At 38.6% G+C, this 16218-nt stretch overlaps 1 protein-coding gene across 5 annotated transcripts in view; it reads right to left on the reverse strand.

Annotated features, from left to right (window-relative positions):
* Nucleotides 1-16218, reverse strand: part of RAD51B (RAD51 paralog B) — a 692465-nt gene that overhangs the window by 577073 nt on the left and 99174 nt on the right. Inside the window, exon 8 of one of the 5 annotated variants that reach the window (XM_067732508.1) lies at nt 3801-4279. The exons of the other annotated variants lie outside the window; for them this stretch is intronic. Coding sequence (XP_067588609.1) covers nt 4178-4279 — 102 coding nt within the window. The 3' untranslated portion in view covers nt 3801-4177. Of the gene's footprint in view, nt 1-3800; nt 4280-16218 lie in introns of those variants that run through there. 5 annotated transcript variants of the gene reach the window in all.

The following is a 16218-nucleotide window of genomic DNA, read 5'->3' on the forward strand; positions in this document are numbered from 1 at the left end:
GACTCTCACTGACATTTTCTTGCTTTATATATTTTAATACCATTTAACCAATGGAAAATTTTGACCTTCTAGTACACTCGCATTTTCTTTACTGTTCCTGATCCTTATCTGGAAGACAGTTAACTTATGTTGTTTTTTATTGTCGATTTTATGATTTAACTCTAAAGAGGTGGAGAGAGAAGAGAGGTCTTGCTCTTCCCTTGGCTAGAATGAGTATACCTAAATAAGTATTTTAATGTAGCAATACATTCAAGCTAGGTATGAGTCTTTCTCTTTGGTAAAAGGGCTCCCTGATCTACCTAAAAATCACAATGACTCTGATGTACATTTTTGCATCTCCATGAACTATTCCCAATCTTGTAGACTTCAAAGAGATGCTATCAAATATCTAAAAATCTGCAAGGTCCATAAGGGAAAGGCCCCAATCAGTTTTGGTCACTATACTATGCCCAGTACTTAGCAAGCCTGACACACAGTAGTTGCTCAGAAAATACACCTATAGTGCACTGGAGAAACTCTTGAAGCAGCTACGACTTCTACCACTAAGTATGTGAGCTCAGCAAGTTACTAAACATCTCTGAGACAGTTTATTTATCTAAAAAAAAAAGAGAATAACAATCCTTATAGAATTATTCCTAGGATTAAGTAAGATCAAGTATCTAAAGCATAGTATGGCAGTGACAAAAGTACCATAATTATCCTTTAATGGAGACCTACACTTTGAGGCCTATTAGAATGAATATAGCTGAATTTTTAAATATGACTACATTATAAATGGATGTGATTCAAAGTAATTTTATGACCACATTTTTATTAACTAACTAACTAAATAAATAAATAATAATAAAGGGTCCCAAAAAAACTAGGAAAAGAAATATTAAATACAGAGATGGGGTGGGGGGAGACAATCTCAAAAATAAGGCAATGTTTTGAAAGAAAATAACTTCCTTATATGTTTGTGGCTTAAAACACAACTAACATTTTCCAAGTGACAAACCTGGCACAAACATAGTAACTGGGAGATTTATTTTTGCTAAAATTATTATCCAGCTTTGTCAAAAAAAAAAAAAATCCTTTCTCCTTAAAGGCACATACTCTACGATGAAATTTGCCTTGGTGGTGAAAAAATTTTAAAAGCCCATTAAAATGTGCTTTTCTTTTTCCTTCTAGTGCCAGTTTCTTTAAAAACTAAGTCTAAAGCGCCATCTACTGTGTCTGTTAGGATCACATCACTTTTGCCCATGTTATCAGAGTGCGGCAGAAATGCAAAATGTAGTAAATGTAAAATCTGTTACTTTAAAATCCTATTCCAAGGAAATTAAAGAGGGTGTGTTTTTTTCCCCCATTATATATTTATATACAATATACTTAGTGTAAACGCCTACCTACCTACACACACACACACACACACACACACTCATATCTGAGCAATCATTTTTCCTGCTTTCTTTTCACTTTCTTCTTTAGTAGGCCTGAACTCATTATAAGAAGAAATCACAGTAGGGGCCAAATGCTTACTTCTGTGATTAGAAGAACAGGTAATAATAGTAGCAAAGTTTGACTGAGGGCTTACTGTGTGCCAAATAGTGTTTTAAGTGCTTTTCACTCAATATCTCATGTAATCTTCACAATAATCCTTTGAGGTGTCATTAGTTTTATCTCTATTTTACAGATAAGAAAATTGAGGCACAGAGAAGTTATGAAAACTTTGCCCAAGGTAACACAACTAGTAAGTGACCAAACTATGATTTGAATCTAGACATTCTAGGTCCAGAACCCATCTCTTAACCATGATATCAAGCTTTCTATTACTATTGGTAGGTTCAAATAATGATTAATCAGACTTCAGTCATCAGAGCTCCATAGGACAAACTCTATATCATGCTTTATTTCAATACATTCTAACATCATTCTACCTTTAAGCTTTTTTTGTATACATCTATTTTTTAGGAGATGTTATTTTTATGCAAAGAAGAACTTGTTAAAATACCTGGGCTCTATTCCAGATTCTGATTCAATATGTCTGAGCTGAAATTCGAAAGCTTTGTCAAATTTGACACAGCCAGTCTGGGGCCCAGCACTTAGGACTGTGGAGCTTTAAGACATATTTTCTTCTTGGGCTATCCATCTGCTTTTAGATTAGAAGTTCTCCTGACTTTTACTTTATGAGTTTAAACAAAGAGAACTATGAAGGGAAAACTCTGTCATAACTTTAAATATGTGGGCAGATTTTGTGTTTTACTGACTTTCAAGATAGGGAAGCATAAGACTGATAAGTGGAAATTCTTAATTTTAATAATCTTAGAAGAGAGCTTCCCTGGTGGCGCAGTGGTTAAGAATCTGCCTGCCAATGCAGGGAACATGGGTTTGAGCCCTGGTCCAGGAAGATCCCACATGCCATGGAGCAACTAAGCCCATGCGCCACAACTACTGAGCCTGTGCACCACAACTACTGAGCCCACGCGCCTAGAGCCCGTGCTCTGCAACAAGAGAAGCCACCGCAATGAGAAGCCCACGCACCGCAACCAAGAGTAGCGCCCGCTCATTGCAACAAGAGAAAGCCCGCGCACAGCAATGAAGACCCAACGCAGCCAAAAATAATAAATAAATAAAATAAATAAATTTTTAAAAAACAATAGTAATCTTCGAAGAGTAAGGAAGAAATGAAGTGAGCCTCCCTAGCTGCTTTTAGTACACAAACTCTTTTCTGACCTTCCAATAACTTATTCTCTGTGCCAGTGCTTTTCAAAAGTTACCAAACAACTTATTCTCTGTACCAGTGCTTTTCATAAGTTACTCCACGGATTCTCATCAAGGGGGAAAAGAGAAGACAAAAATTCAACAACATTCCCATCCTGCCCTCGTTTAATCCAAATACAGTTTCCATAGATAAAGTCTGAAAACCACTGACTTACTCCACTGACACGAGTGCAACTGACTGCTGCTTATTTCAAATGGATATACTGGCATGGCAGAAAAAGAAATCTTGAGGTAAGGGGCTGTGTCTTTATTCTTCTGAAGTAAATGGATGGATGGATGGATGGATGGATGGATGGATATAGATGGCCAGCCCACAGCTCCTGTACTGTAACAGTGACTATCTTATTTATTAACCCACAGGGTCTTTTTCATTACACAGATGGAGGTTTTAGTAAGAAAATATCAATTCATTAAATGAATCTCCAGTTACTATACAACCTCCTGATTCCTCCCTAAGAGTACACTTGGGGGACATAGAGCTCTACCAATTTTAAAAAGAAAAGGTCACTTATAAACATGGTGTATCTATAATATAGTGAAACAAGTATTTTAACAAGACTCTGCCACTTACCTATCTAAATGAGTAACATTTGTGAAATAAATCAACCAAGAACTTATTCTAAAGGAAAGCCTGCCATTTGCAACAACATGGATGAAATTGGAGGACATTAGGCTAAGTGAAATAAGCCAGACAGAGAAAGATAAATACTGTATGATCTCACTCATATGTGGAATATAACAAAGTCAGACTCACAGAGAGTAGAATAGTGGTTAGTCAGGGCTAGGTGGGGAAAATGGAGAGATGCTCATCAAAGGGTATAACCTTCAGTTATAAGATGAATGAGTTCTGGGGATCTAATGTACAGCATGATGACTATAATTAATGATATGGTATTGTATACTTGAAATTTGCTAGGAAAGTAAATCTTAAGTGTTCTCGACACAGAAAAATACAATAACTATGTGAGACAATGAGTGTGTTAATTAACTTGATTGTGGTAATCATTTCACAATGTATATATATATCAAATCATCACATTGTACACCTTAAATATACACAATTTTATTTGTTCAATTATACTCAATAAAGCTGGGGGCGGGGACAAGCAGGTCATCTAAAGATAAAAAGAAATTGTAATACTACTATTACACAAATATTTTTGCAATTTCTCATTGGTAATTTTCTCCAGAAATTTTTTTTTAATTAATTAATTTATTTTTGGCTGTGTTGGGTCTTCGTTGCTGTGCGCGGGCTTTCTCTAGTTGCAGTGAGTGGGGGCTACTCTTCGTTGCGGTGCGCGGGCTTCTCATTGCAGTGGCCTCTCTTGCTGCGGAGCAGGGGCTCTAGGCATGCAGGCTTCAGTAGTTGCGGCTCACCGGCTCTAGAGCGCAGGCTCAGTACTTGTGGCGCACAGGCTTAGCTGCTCCACGGCATGTGGGATCTTCCCGGACCAGAGCTCAAACCCGTGTCCCCTGCATTGGCAGGCAGATTCTTAACCACTGCGCCACCAGGGAAGTCCTCCAGAAAATTTTGAAGCAATTAAAAAAATATTAGTTTCACTACTATAATTTATATTTCAAATTTATCTACTTTGATCATTCATCTTATTCACTTGCTTCTAAATGACCATTAGCTATATCAAAAATCGAAAATAGGGGCTTCCCTGGTGGCGTAGTGGTTAAGAATCCGCCTGCCAACGCAGGGGACATGGCTTCAAGCCCTGGTCTGGGAAGATCCCACATGCCTCGGAGCAACTAAGCCTGTGTGCCACAACTACTGAGCCTGTGCTCTAGAACCTGCGAGCCACACTACTGAGCCCGCATGCTACAACTACTGAGGCCCGTGTGCTACAACTACTGAGGCCCACACACCTAAAGCCCGTGCTCCACAACAAGAGAAGCCACCACAATGAGAAGCCTACACGCAGCAACAAAGACCCAATGCAGCCAAAAATAAATTAATTTTTTAAAAAAATCGAAAATAACCTAAAAAATGAAGACCTTCCACCACAGAAAATAGTCAAAAGGATGTACTAGGAGCTATTCCCCCAAAAGAGGAGCATGCATAAAATGAGTATACAATCTTCCATGACCATTTTGAGGGAAACAGCACTTATTTGGATATACTACTGCTGGCATTAGCAAAGAAAGAAACTCAGATACCGTATCTTTAAATCACTACACTTTATAATTACAACTATTACCATAGTAGTTTTCATTTTCTATACATCAAAATGTTCTTTGTCCTAAATCTTCTTTCATGAGAGGAATCAAAGCCAACTCCTTTATAGGGACCCCACAGTCTTCCTCTTGGAAGACTTGGCAGGCTTCATAACTTCAATGTATTGACATTACTCCTGCTACATAAACCTTCACTTCAAGTTTGGTGTGTTTGCTACCACATTGCCCAATTCTTCCACTCTTCCAAATACTGTGAAGAAGCTTCCCAGAAATCCCTGTTTGGATCAGCAAAAACAATTTGGTGTCATCAGCAGATTTCACCATTTCCTTCTGGAGTCATTAAAACATTAAACAAGCATGATCTTGGTATCAACCCTTGGAGCTACTACTATTAACCTCTCTCCAGCTGAAGTCAAGCCATTCTCGGCTATGTTGTGATTCCCATCATAGGACCAGGATGTGTTTATATGCTAAAAGCTTAAACTCTTTTGGATTTTTTTTTTAACTGAAAGTTGCAAAATGCATTACGAAAGTAAAGGGGAAAAAGTTCCCAAAGTAAAGGCCAAAGAAACCAGCAAAGAGAAACAGCTCCTACCTGAGTAGTCTTACCCAAGCACTCAAACCACTTCATATTCAACTCATTCTAAAACCTCAACCAAAGTTTGACCTTTGCCCTCCAACTATTTACTTCTTTTATAATCATATGATAAACCTTATTAAGCACATTTGAAAATTCTATATGAATTTTAACTAGTAGGTCCGACTTATTAGCTTTTTCCCCTCTTTATTACATTTGAAGGGAAAAAAGCAAACAGTCCTTACTCAGAAAGTGAAAAAGCAAACAACTTCCTCCTCAGTCAGGTCTGTACTCTGACCAAGAGAAATCACTCTTTCTTTTATTCAAGTGCAAATCTGTTTGAAGCTTTCATTCTGCTTTCCCAGCCTGCTCTCTGCAGCTGCATAAAAGATGAGACATGGGAATGAAAGAAAACTAGATTGGAGCCAAAAAGCAATACTGTCCATATGCAAACTCACTCAAAGAGCTGCAAGGCTTCGGTACATCCCTTCTCACTTTTTCCATTCTAGCAGAACCCTAGCCAAAAAGAGGAGGTACTGTACTATACCTGTCCAATCCTGTTGAAAACAACTTCTCATGCGTAATCAGGGGAAAGATAAGGTTACTCGAGCCACTGCCCCGCCCCACTCCCAGTCCTGACACAGCCCCTGAGGTGTTCTCAGGATCAACCTTTAGCTCTAAACTAGATGGAATGAAGCAGGATCAGGGAATGACTGGAAAGATCCTCACAGGTCATCCTCATCTTAAGATGCCTGTGGCGCAAGAGAGTGGCAAAGGCACAGAAGCAATAAACAGAATCTGCTTCACCTGTCTTACACCGTGCAAAATCAAGGCAAAATCTTCCCCTCCCAAAAGGCTAAACCTGCTGTAGACTTTCAGAAAGTCTGGCAGCGCGTTAGCCTACATGCAAGGGTGTGAGGTAACCATAATCCCAGCAAACTACTCAGGCCAACAGTGAAGCACGCAACTGAAAAAGTTCACCATCAATGTCAAACTCTGCTGGATCAGAAGGGTATTCTCAAGGGTTTTTACTCAGATGTCATCATAACTCCGTGTTATTTCTAATACTGTTCTTTGGATTTTGCCCCACAGAGAATTTCCAAGTCACAAGAGGATCATGAACAATGTCCAGATGTATAAAATGCAAAAATACTTCCCTCCCACTTGTGGATTCCAAGATAAACACCACAAGAAGCACGTGTGACTAACTCAGAGCCCATTCCAAATTAAATAATGCATCATGTGCACAGTGTAGGGCTTAAAAAACAAAACTGCACAAATATTCTACACGGTTCATAAGCCAGACTTGGGCAAGCACATGACCACATTGTAAAAAGGAAACATGAATTGGAGAGTAGGGGTAAAGGGTGAGAAAAGTCTCAGTCATGACCTTTCCCAGAAAATTGGTGCTACTTTCAGTGAACATTTGTATAATATGGGACATAGATGAAAGAAGAAATAGTATTCTTCCTTGTTTTTTTTCTGCTGATGGCTCTCAATTCTAAAACAACCCAGCAAATAGGAAAATCCTACAAATATTTCAAAATCCCTAGCTAAGCCATGCACAAACATCATTAAATATACACACACACAGAGGTAATGAATACTTAAATGTCTGGCTGGCCAGTCCAGACAGAATCCTTTTGACCTATAAACTGGTTTCTACAGGGAGTACATGAAACCTTAGGGAGCACAGAAACAGGGCATTCAGGTCATGTTAAAAAACTTCTACATTATTTTTATTATATTTCAAAAAATTAAGTAAAGTAAAAAAACAGATGGATGGGTGAATAGATACTAAACAGAGAAAGTTTGGCTGAGTTCAGTTTTTCTCCAATTTATCCTAAGTAAATGCTTCTAATAAATTAAGACTGGGAAATGCTTACTGAAATATCTTGATTTTTTAAAATTATATAGCATTTAATAGATACAGAAGAATATATATGCTATGTAGGTTATGAAGTGTAATGATAAAATAGATACCTATGAACCCATCACCCAATTTATGAATTCGAATATTCCCAATCCCAGTGAAGTTATACATGGGCTCCTCCTGGATCCCATCTTTCTGCCTCCCTCCCAATGATCATCAGTATTCTGAACTGTGCATTTATTTTATTCTTGCCTTTAAAAAAATAATTTTTTCCACAGCTGATGTATTTGCTAATCCCCCTTTGTGTATGTTTCCACATTGGGGAGAAAAAAAAAAAAAGAGTAAAGTCCTTACCTCAGTGTTTTGTTTTTGTTTTAAGTATCTACCTGTTTCCCTATCTTCCCCCAAATATAAGTACCTCAGGATCAGGAATGATGTCTCTAACTTCCCAGTGCCTAACAAAGTGATAGGCACAGAATAAGTGTTAAATAATTATTTTTCAACTAATCTTTAAAATTAGAGCCCAAATGCCTTAAATGTTTCACAGTCAGAGCTGATCAACAACAATAAATATTGCTCCTTTAATCATTGCCTTTCTTCTATGACAGATATCCTATCCCCTGGAACCCAGGACCAAGTTTATCAATTATCTCCCTAGACTCCAAATCAATATAACAGTCACTATATCACCTCATCACACACTAGATAAAATCTTAGGTGGTACTGAAATTGTCAAATGAGACTATTCCTCTAGAGTAACAGAGTGCTGACTCCTTGGTCTGGGAGAGCACATTATCAGGCACGAAAGTTTAACATAATAGTATTTGAGCTACACTTAACCAGAAACGCCAGTGGGACATGGAAGTGTCAACTGTTTTCTACTCAAAGACAGTGTCATCTACAAAGCAAACAAATGGATGGAGAATTCCTGCTATTTGACAGCAAAGAGTTTCACAACCACCTTAAACATTACATACTGAACACAAGTGTTTTGGGGGCTGTGTTCTTAAGGATAAACCTACTCCTTCAATTGTGTCACCATTATGCAGTATGTTTGATTACAAATTTGTCCACCAGCCCAGAAGAGCAAAAGTGACAGTAATGCCATTCTGGATTCAAAACTATATCGTGCGACCTCCCCCCAAAGTGTTAGTGTTAGAAAACTTCTCTGACTCATCTCTTCTTTCTGAACATGGCACAGATTATGAAGATACAAAATATCTTTCTGAGGGTAGAGAGAAATCAGGAGAGAATGTGCCAGAAGAACTTAAGCCAGTCATAAGACATCAATGTAAAGGATCTTTCTAAAGACACAACTGTACGGTTATTCCAAAAGATTTAACAGTTACACTTTAGAAAGCAAAGTTTGGGGAACTGTTCACACAAACAAGTGTCACCTATAGTCTGAAATTCATGCTCATATTGTAAAATATTAAAATTAAAAAAAATTAAAAAGCACTGCAGCACATGCCAAGCTACTTCACAAAACCCAAACCTTTTCACATAATACAGATGAGAAGTCTTGGTCAAAAATCCATAATAACCTGCTGTATAAAAAATAAATAAATTCAGAAAAAAAGAATCCATAATGGTTTTAATAGGCCATTCCAGGAAAAAAATTCGGGACATTGAACATCATTCTCAGAAGGCTCTTAGTATTCTATTTCAAACACTCAGTGCAAAAAAGAAAAAAAAATCACTCATCTGTGCCCATCATTTGCCACATATGACCATTTTTTAATTTATCTCAGTCAACTTTAAAAATATCTTCACTGGGCTTCCCTGATGGCACAGTGGTTAAGAATCCACCTGCCAATGCAGGGGACAAGGGTTCAAGCCCTGGCCCGGGAAGATCCCACATGCTGCAGAGCAACTAAGCCCTTGCACCACAACTACTGAGCCTGTGCTCTAGAGCTTGCAAGCCACAACTACTGAGCCCGCATGCCATAAATACTGAAGCCCGCGTGCCTAGGGCCCATGCTCTGCAACAATAGAAGCCACCGCAATGAGAAGCCCACGCACCGCAACAAAGAGTAGCCCCCACTTGCCACAACTAGAGAAGGCCATGCACAGCAACGAACAACTAAAGAAGCCAATAATAAATAAATTTATTAAATATATATATATATCTTCACTATTACCACTGCACTTTGATATCAAGCTGAAGGTGTGGTAAGGGGACCAAGAATGTTCTCAAATGGACCACTGGGAAAGACTGGCCAAAAAGATGGGCAAGTGATCACAACCATCTCAGTGTGTCACTCCACGTTCATCAGAGCAGTTAACTTGCCCAATTACTAACAGAAAAACACAACAGAGACCCTCCATTTTCTCCACCATCTAAATTAGAAGTTTTGTAGCCAAAGGGCAACTCTCACTCTATCTAAAGTCAAAGAAAGACAGCAGCTTGTAGCGCTATGATGTTGATCAATTGTGAGGACATTTCTCTGATAGTGATTTGACTAAAGTAGAACTACTGCCATCCCTGCCAGAACCAGTTGGCCCTTTATTGTTTTTTGTTTTGTTTTTAGCTATATCTCTAAAAACATACATTGGCTGAACCACAAAAGAGGGAAACAACTGTTCTCTTCTCACTATCCCAACCCCTAGCATTTCTCTACTAGTTTGTAACTAGGATAAGACAAAGACAGCAGGAAGAGGGTATGTTATATGCTAGAAGACATTATGTTTCACTCTTAGTAGTTTAGCTCTTTTTTGGCTTCCTATAATTGTGTTCCACACTGATTTAGGGAACAGCCTTGGGTATCAATATAAGACAATTGTCAACACCTTGTTCATCCCCTTCATGGCAACCTACCTGATATAACAAGTAAACACACTGCAATAAATCTAAACCACCTTCTATGGTGGTAAATCTAAACCACCTTGCTTCAAAGAAGCAAGAAAGTGAAAAGACATAATGGGAGAAAATATTTGAAAATCAAGTCTGATATGGGATTTATATCCAGAATATATAATGAGCTTTTACAATTCAATAACAAAAAGACAAACAGTTCAATTTAAAACATGCAAAGGATTTCAATAGACATTTCTCCAAAGAAGATACACAAATGGTTAATGAGCACATGAAAAGATTCTCAGTATCTTTAGCAGTTAGGGAAATGCAAATCAAAACCACAGTGAGAGGGCTTCCCTGGCGGCACAGTGGTTAAGAATCCACCTGCCAATGCAGGAGACACGGGTTCGAGCCCTGGTTCGGGAAGATCCCACATGCCACGGATCAACTAAGCCCATGCGCCACAACTACTGAGCCTGCACTCTAGAGCCCGCAAGTCACAACTACTAAGCTCATGTGCCTAGAGTCCATGCTCCACAACAAGGGAAGCCACCGCAATGAGAAGCCTGCACACCGCAACAAAGAGTAACCCCTGCTCACCACAACTAGAGAAAAGCCCATGCGCAGCAACGAAGACCCAATGCAACCAAAATTAATTAATTAATTAAGAAAAACAAAACAGTGAGATACCACTTCGCACCCACTACTAGGATGGTGGTAATTAAAATTAAAGAAAAAAAAGACAAGGGTTGGCAAAGACATAGAGAAATTGGAAACTTCATTCACTGCTAATGAGATTGCAAAATGGTAAAGCCACTTTGAAAAAATAGTTTGGCAGCTCCTCAAAATGATAAACGTACAGTTACCATATGACCCAGCAATTCTACTCCTAGGTATATAACCAAGAGAAAGGAAAACACATGTCTACACAAAAACTTGTATGTGAATGCTCATAACTGCATTATTCATAATATCCAAAAAGTGGAAACAAATCAAATGTCCAGCAACTGATGAATGGATAAACAAAATGAGGTCTATTCATACCATGGCATATTATCTGGCAATGAAAAGGAATGAAGTGCTGATAACATGCTACAACACAGATAAACTTTGAAAATATCATGATAAGTGAAAGAAGCCAGTCACAAAGACCATATCTTATATGACTCCATCTTTATGAAATTTCCAGCATAAGCAAATCCATAGAGACAGAAAACGGTATGTAATTGCCACGGGCTGGGGGAGGGGGAAATGGAGAGTGACTGTTACTAGGTATGGGGTTTCTTTGGGGGGTGATGAAAATGTTTTGGAGTTAGTGATGACAGCTGCACAAATCTGTGAATATGCTTTAAAAACAACATACTGAATTATCTACCTTAAAAGGGTAAACTGTATGATATGTGAATTATATCTCAATAAAGCTGTTTAAAAAGCATTTGTTATCTGAAGGCTTTCTGTAACGTGTTATAAAATAGCAAGCATTTTGAGGTCTATAATGATATATCTATTTTGTGATATGTATTCTTGAGTTAAAGCTCTGGCATTCAATAAATAGATGTTGATCTACTGACATTGACTTCTGGGGGCAGTAGAATTCACCCGCAGTGGAATCTGTCTTCCTGTCTTTTACTCTATACTCAACTCCGACTTAGTTCCAATATACATCTTTGTAACATGAAGTCCACAGCAGGTCCTAGGGCCTGAAGTAGTTAATAATAGGTGCCATCAGTCCCTATTATGTTAGAAATAAAAAATTAGAAAACTACAGCTGGGCTATTTATCCAAGGTCAAGCAACAGAATCCAACATTAAAGTTTAAGAGTTGTATTTACAGAATTGGCATTACAAATCCATCTCTATCTTAATGACTGGTGTATCATTTGGTTATCTTTGAAAGTGTACTACATCTTATACTTCAAAGTAATTGTCTACACACTCTCTCATGTATGTGAAAAGTGTTAAAGGCAGGTCTTTCTGGTGTATCCAAAAATTAACTCTTTCAGAAAGGTGTCCTATTAGGAAGCTATCTTTTACCAAGTACACTATAAGTAATAAGATTTATTCATTCTTTCAACCAAAATTTATTGAGCACTCACACCTGCCAAACACTGGGATTACATAAATGAATTAAATTAGACACAGACTCTACCATAAAAGAATTCACTGTTACGGAGAAACACAGAATGCCTTGTAAACAGGCAATGGCAGCAGCGTGCTATAGTTGATGAGGAAGTATGGTGCTGTCAGGAAAGTGTTCAAAATCAGAAGCCTGAATTCTACAAAGAGCCAGGAAGGCTGTAGACGCTAATCAGGAGATGGCTTGCTGAGGTCCCCATCTGAACCTATCACTCACTCAACACATTTAGGCCCCGACCCCCGCATACCCGTTAATAAGAGCCAAATAATGAACTGCATCCCCGGGATTCTCGAATTACGAGCTCTCGAGGAGCTGATTTTCAAATATTTTAATAAGAATACTTTTTTGAATTCTAGAAAAGGTTTTCTCTGGTAGGGGATTGAAATAGAGGATATGAAACAAACAAAACTAAAATTTAAAAGTATTCTTTTCCATATTATTTAACATACTCTACAAAGAAAGGGTCAAGATTTTAAGTTCAGATATTTTAAGCTCCCTTTACCTGTAAAATCTCAGAGGGTAGGGAGAATGTATTGTTTACCATGGGATCCTCAGCTGACTCTCATTAAATACATATCAAATAAATGAATAAACAAGGAAATATTGATAAATCAGCAACAAATGGCATAGGAGCCACTTTCCTGAGGTAAGTACTGATGGTATTTGACAACCTCCTTCACAATATACCTGTTTACGTTCTCCTTTTCTCTCTTCTTGCCCTCCTACTTCTTTTCTCTCTTTTTATCATTATCTCTTCCTTTCTTCCTTTCTCTTTTATTTTAAACCTGTGTCTTAGGACTGGCACCAGCTGTTCTCACTGGCCATTGCTTTGCTAGATTGACCCTAGTAGTAGTAAGGGAGTACTTGTATTTTCTAGTCATAAAGCACCACCTAGTGGTCTAAGTTCCCTTTATCCAGAAAGTACCACATAATAAAACTGAAAAACCTGAAAGTTAACTAAGAAATATCAATGAATTCCAGTTCTTCTGTTGTGCCAGTTTGGTCTTCTGGCAGCACCAGATACACTGAATCCACATCTTTATATCTACAATTAAGTTGTCAGAAGTTACTGATGTTGATACTATACAAACATTCATAGTCATGAGTATATTTACTTTGTTTCTTACCCTAAAGCAGACAAATTGTTACTTCAATTCTGGTAGAATCAGCAAAGATATGATTCCTTTAAGATCTTTTATTTAAATTACACTTTAAACACTATAAAATCAAATCTGATTATATATTCCTCTGCAAAAACGTTTCCTAAACTTACCTGATTATAATCCAACAAGATATTAAGTGGCATTTGTCCTACTGTCCCTGAATCAGTGACAAGGGCCCACAGCTGAGAGCAAGAAGCAGTAAATGCCCAAATCAGGGAAAGCACCGAAAATTATGTCCAGATCTCTCCCCCAAGGTTTGCTAAGGAGTAGCAAAACCAGTTGGTGCATTCAACCAACCCTCCCAAAGACAGAACTAAGGCAAGGCAAGGGAGAGCCTGGAAGTCTGGCCTTGTGGGAGTGGCATCATCAACGACATGGGCACCTCAAGAGAACTAGTCATAGAGACTGGGAGGCAAAGACATCTGCAAGGAGAGACTGGCAGCTTGATTCCAAGTGGGCTGCTGCTTGCAGAACCTGTAAGCACTTGAACTAGAGAGATATGTAGCTAACTGTCTGGAGATTCTTTTTCTTTTTTTTGGCTGCGTTGGGTCTTCGCTGCTGCGCGCGGGCTTTCTCTCTAGTTGCGGTGAGCGCGGGCTACTCTTCGTTGTGGTGCGTGGGCTTCTCATTGCGGTGGCTTCTTCTTGTTGCGAAGCACGGGCTCTAGGCGATCAAGCTTCAGTGGTTGTGGTGCGTGGGCTCAGTAGTTGTGGCTCGTGGGCCCTAGAGCGCAGGCTCAGTAGTCGTGGCACATGGGCTTAGTTGCTCCGCGGCATGTGGGATCTTCCCAGACCAGGGCTCGAACCCGTGGTCCCCTGCATTGACAGGCGGATTCTTAACCACTGTGCCACCAGGGAAGTCCCTGTCTGGAGATTCTTGAAAGAAGAGCACTAGCTAGAGTAGTCCATGCCCAAAGCCCAAACCCCAAAAAAGGACTGTAGAGAATACAGCTTGCCTGGTAAGAAAAGGACTGGGGCCCTTGGGGGGCACATAAGAGAGCTTTATCGGTTCCAATGCCCCCAAGTTTAGAAGCACGAAGTAAAAGAAGGATGGGGAAAGGGGACGCCCAGGAGTACACCTACCCTGTGAAGAATACACCACTAACACGGATCAGTGCAGGAAGCCACGGTTACCCTTCTCTGTGGGGGTCCTCACTGACAGAATGAATGAAGTTGGACATCTATAATCATCTATACTAAGATCACAACCCTGGCAGAGACGACCAGTATCTGGCAGAACTAGAAGATTTAGAACACTGCCCTCCACTAACCACTCTGAAAACCTCTAATTCCCTTATTCACTTTTTCTGCTGCCAAAGAGGACCTGGATCTTGAAAACACAGTATCCCTGAGTTAGACCACAAGGAGTCTGAGTCACAGCTCTAGCCTGCACTGGGAGAATATATTTTCCAAAGTTATACATACATATGTACATGCATACTCCTACACACACACACACACACACACACAGGAAAGTTGTGGTGTGTGCTCTTTCTTGAAGTCACCTAGACTAGAAATTTGGGGAAACAATACTTGCTTATATCCTAATAAATTGGACTTGCTCAATAAATTGGTTACAGTAAGAACTAGCAGGGCACTGGCTAAAAACAGATTCCCAGCCCTCCTCTGAGGATTCTGATTTTCCAGGTCTGGGGTAAACTTTAGGGGTTTTTTTGTTTTGTTTTGCTTTAACTTTCTACGTGATTCTTATGATCACACATATTTGAGAAACACTGTCCTAGGAGGAAGTGATTAAATTTCTGAGTATGGCACCCCTGCTCTACGTGATGGAGCTCATGTGTTTCCCAAGCCCTTCCTCTTACTCTATGCCACAAACAAATAAAAATGTTTGCCATTTCCACAAATAGTACTACATCTCCATGTCTGTCTTCTTAATCCATACTTTTCTTGGGATGACCTTCTCTCTTTATACATTTGGTAAACATCATTTGTAGCACTTCTAACCCTCTATTTTATTACATTTACTTGTTTATAAGTTAAATTTCTTTCTTTGGGACCAAGAATTATCAGAGGGCAGGAATAATGTCCTAACCTGTCCGGTATTCTCAGGACCTCGCACAGAGCCTGACATATGACAGGCTCTATCAGTGCTCTATCAGTGCTCTATCAGTGTTTGTTCAGTGAATTAACTTATGTTCCCAAACCATATATTATAGGATGACCATTTATTATAGGAACTTAACTACCATAAAATCTTACATCATATTAAAACTTTAGTGATAATCTTCATTTAGATTATCTTTTTCTCCTCTTGCAGTTTTTCTTTATGTACTCACTCCATTTATCTGTACAGTATATATATTAACTGACCAAGTGAGAAATTAGATAAGACATAAATATCATTCCATATTTATATGTGAGAAATATTGATGTGACACAAAACTGCTACATTTTATATTATGGCCAAAGTGTACCAAGAAAAATGCAAAGTCTAGGCCAAATAGGTTTATAATTAATTAAGAAGAATTCTTTGAACAGTGCAAATTGAATTTGTTTGTAATCAATCTCCAACTACAAAATAACTTTAGAGTGAAGAATTCCACGCACAAAAAAGTTCATTATTATATTGGGAAAACACTACCTTATTGGCATGAGTCAATGGGGTATAAGCCACCTTGGGAGGATAAAATAAATTATAATTTATTAATTATAATTTAATTATTATAATTTAATTATAATACAAAAATTTTAGTTGCTTTCTATACCTAAAT

This window comes from Pseudorca crassidens, chromosome 1 (genome assembly GCF_039906515.1).
Source record: "Pseudorca crassidens isolate mPseCra1 chromosome 1, mPseCra1.hap1, whole genome shotgun sequence".
In the NCBI taxonomy this organism is placed as follows: Eukaryota; Metazoa; Chordata; class Mammalia; order Artiodactyla; family Delphinidae; genus Pseudorca; species Pseudorca crassidens.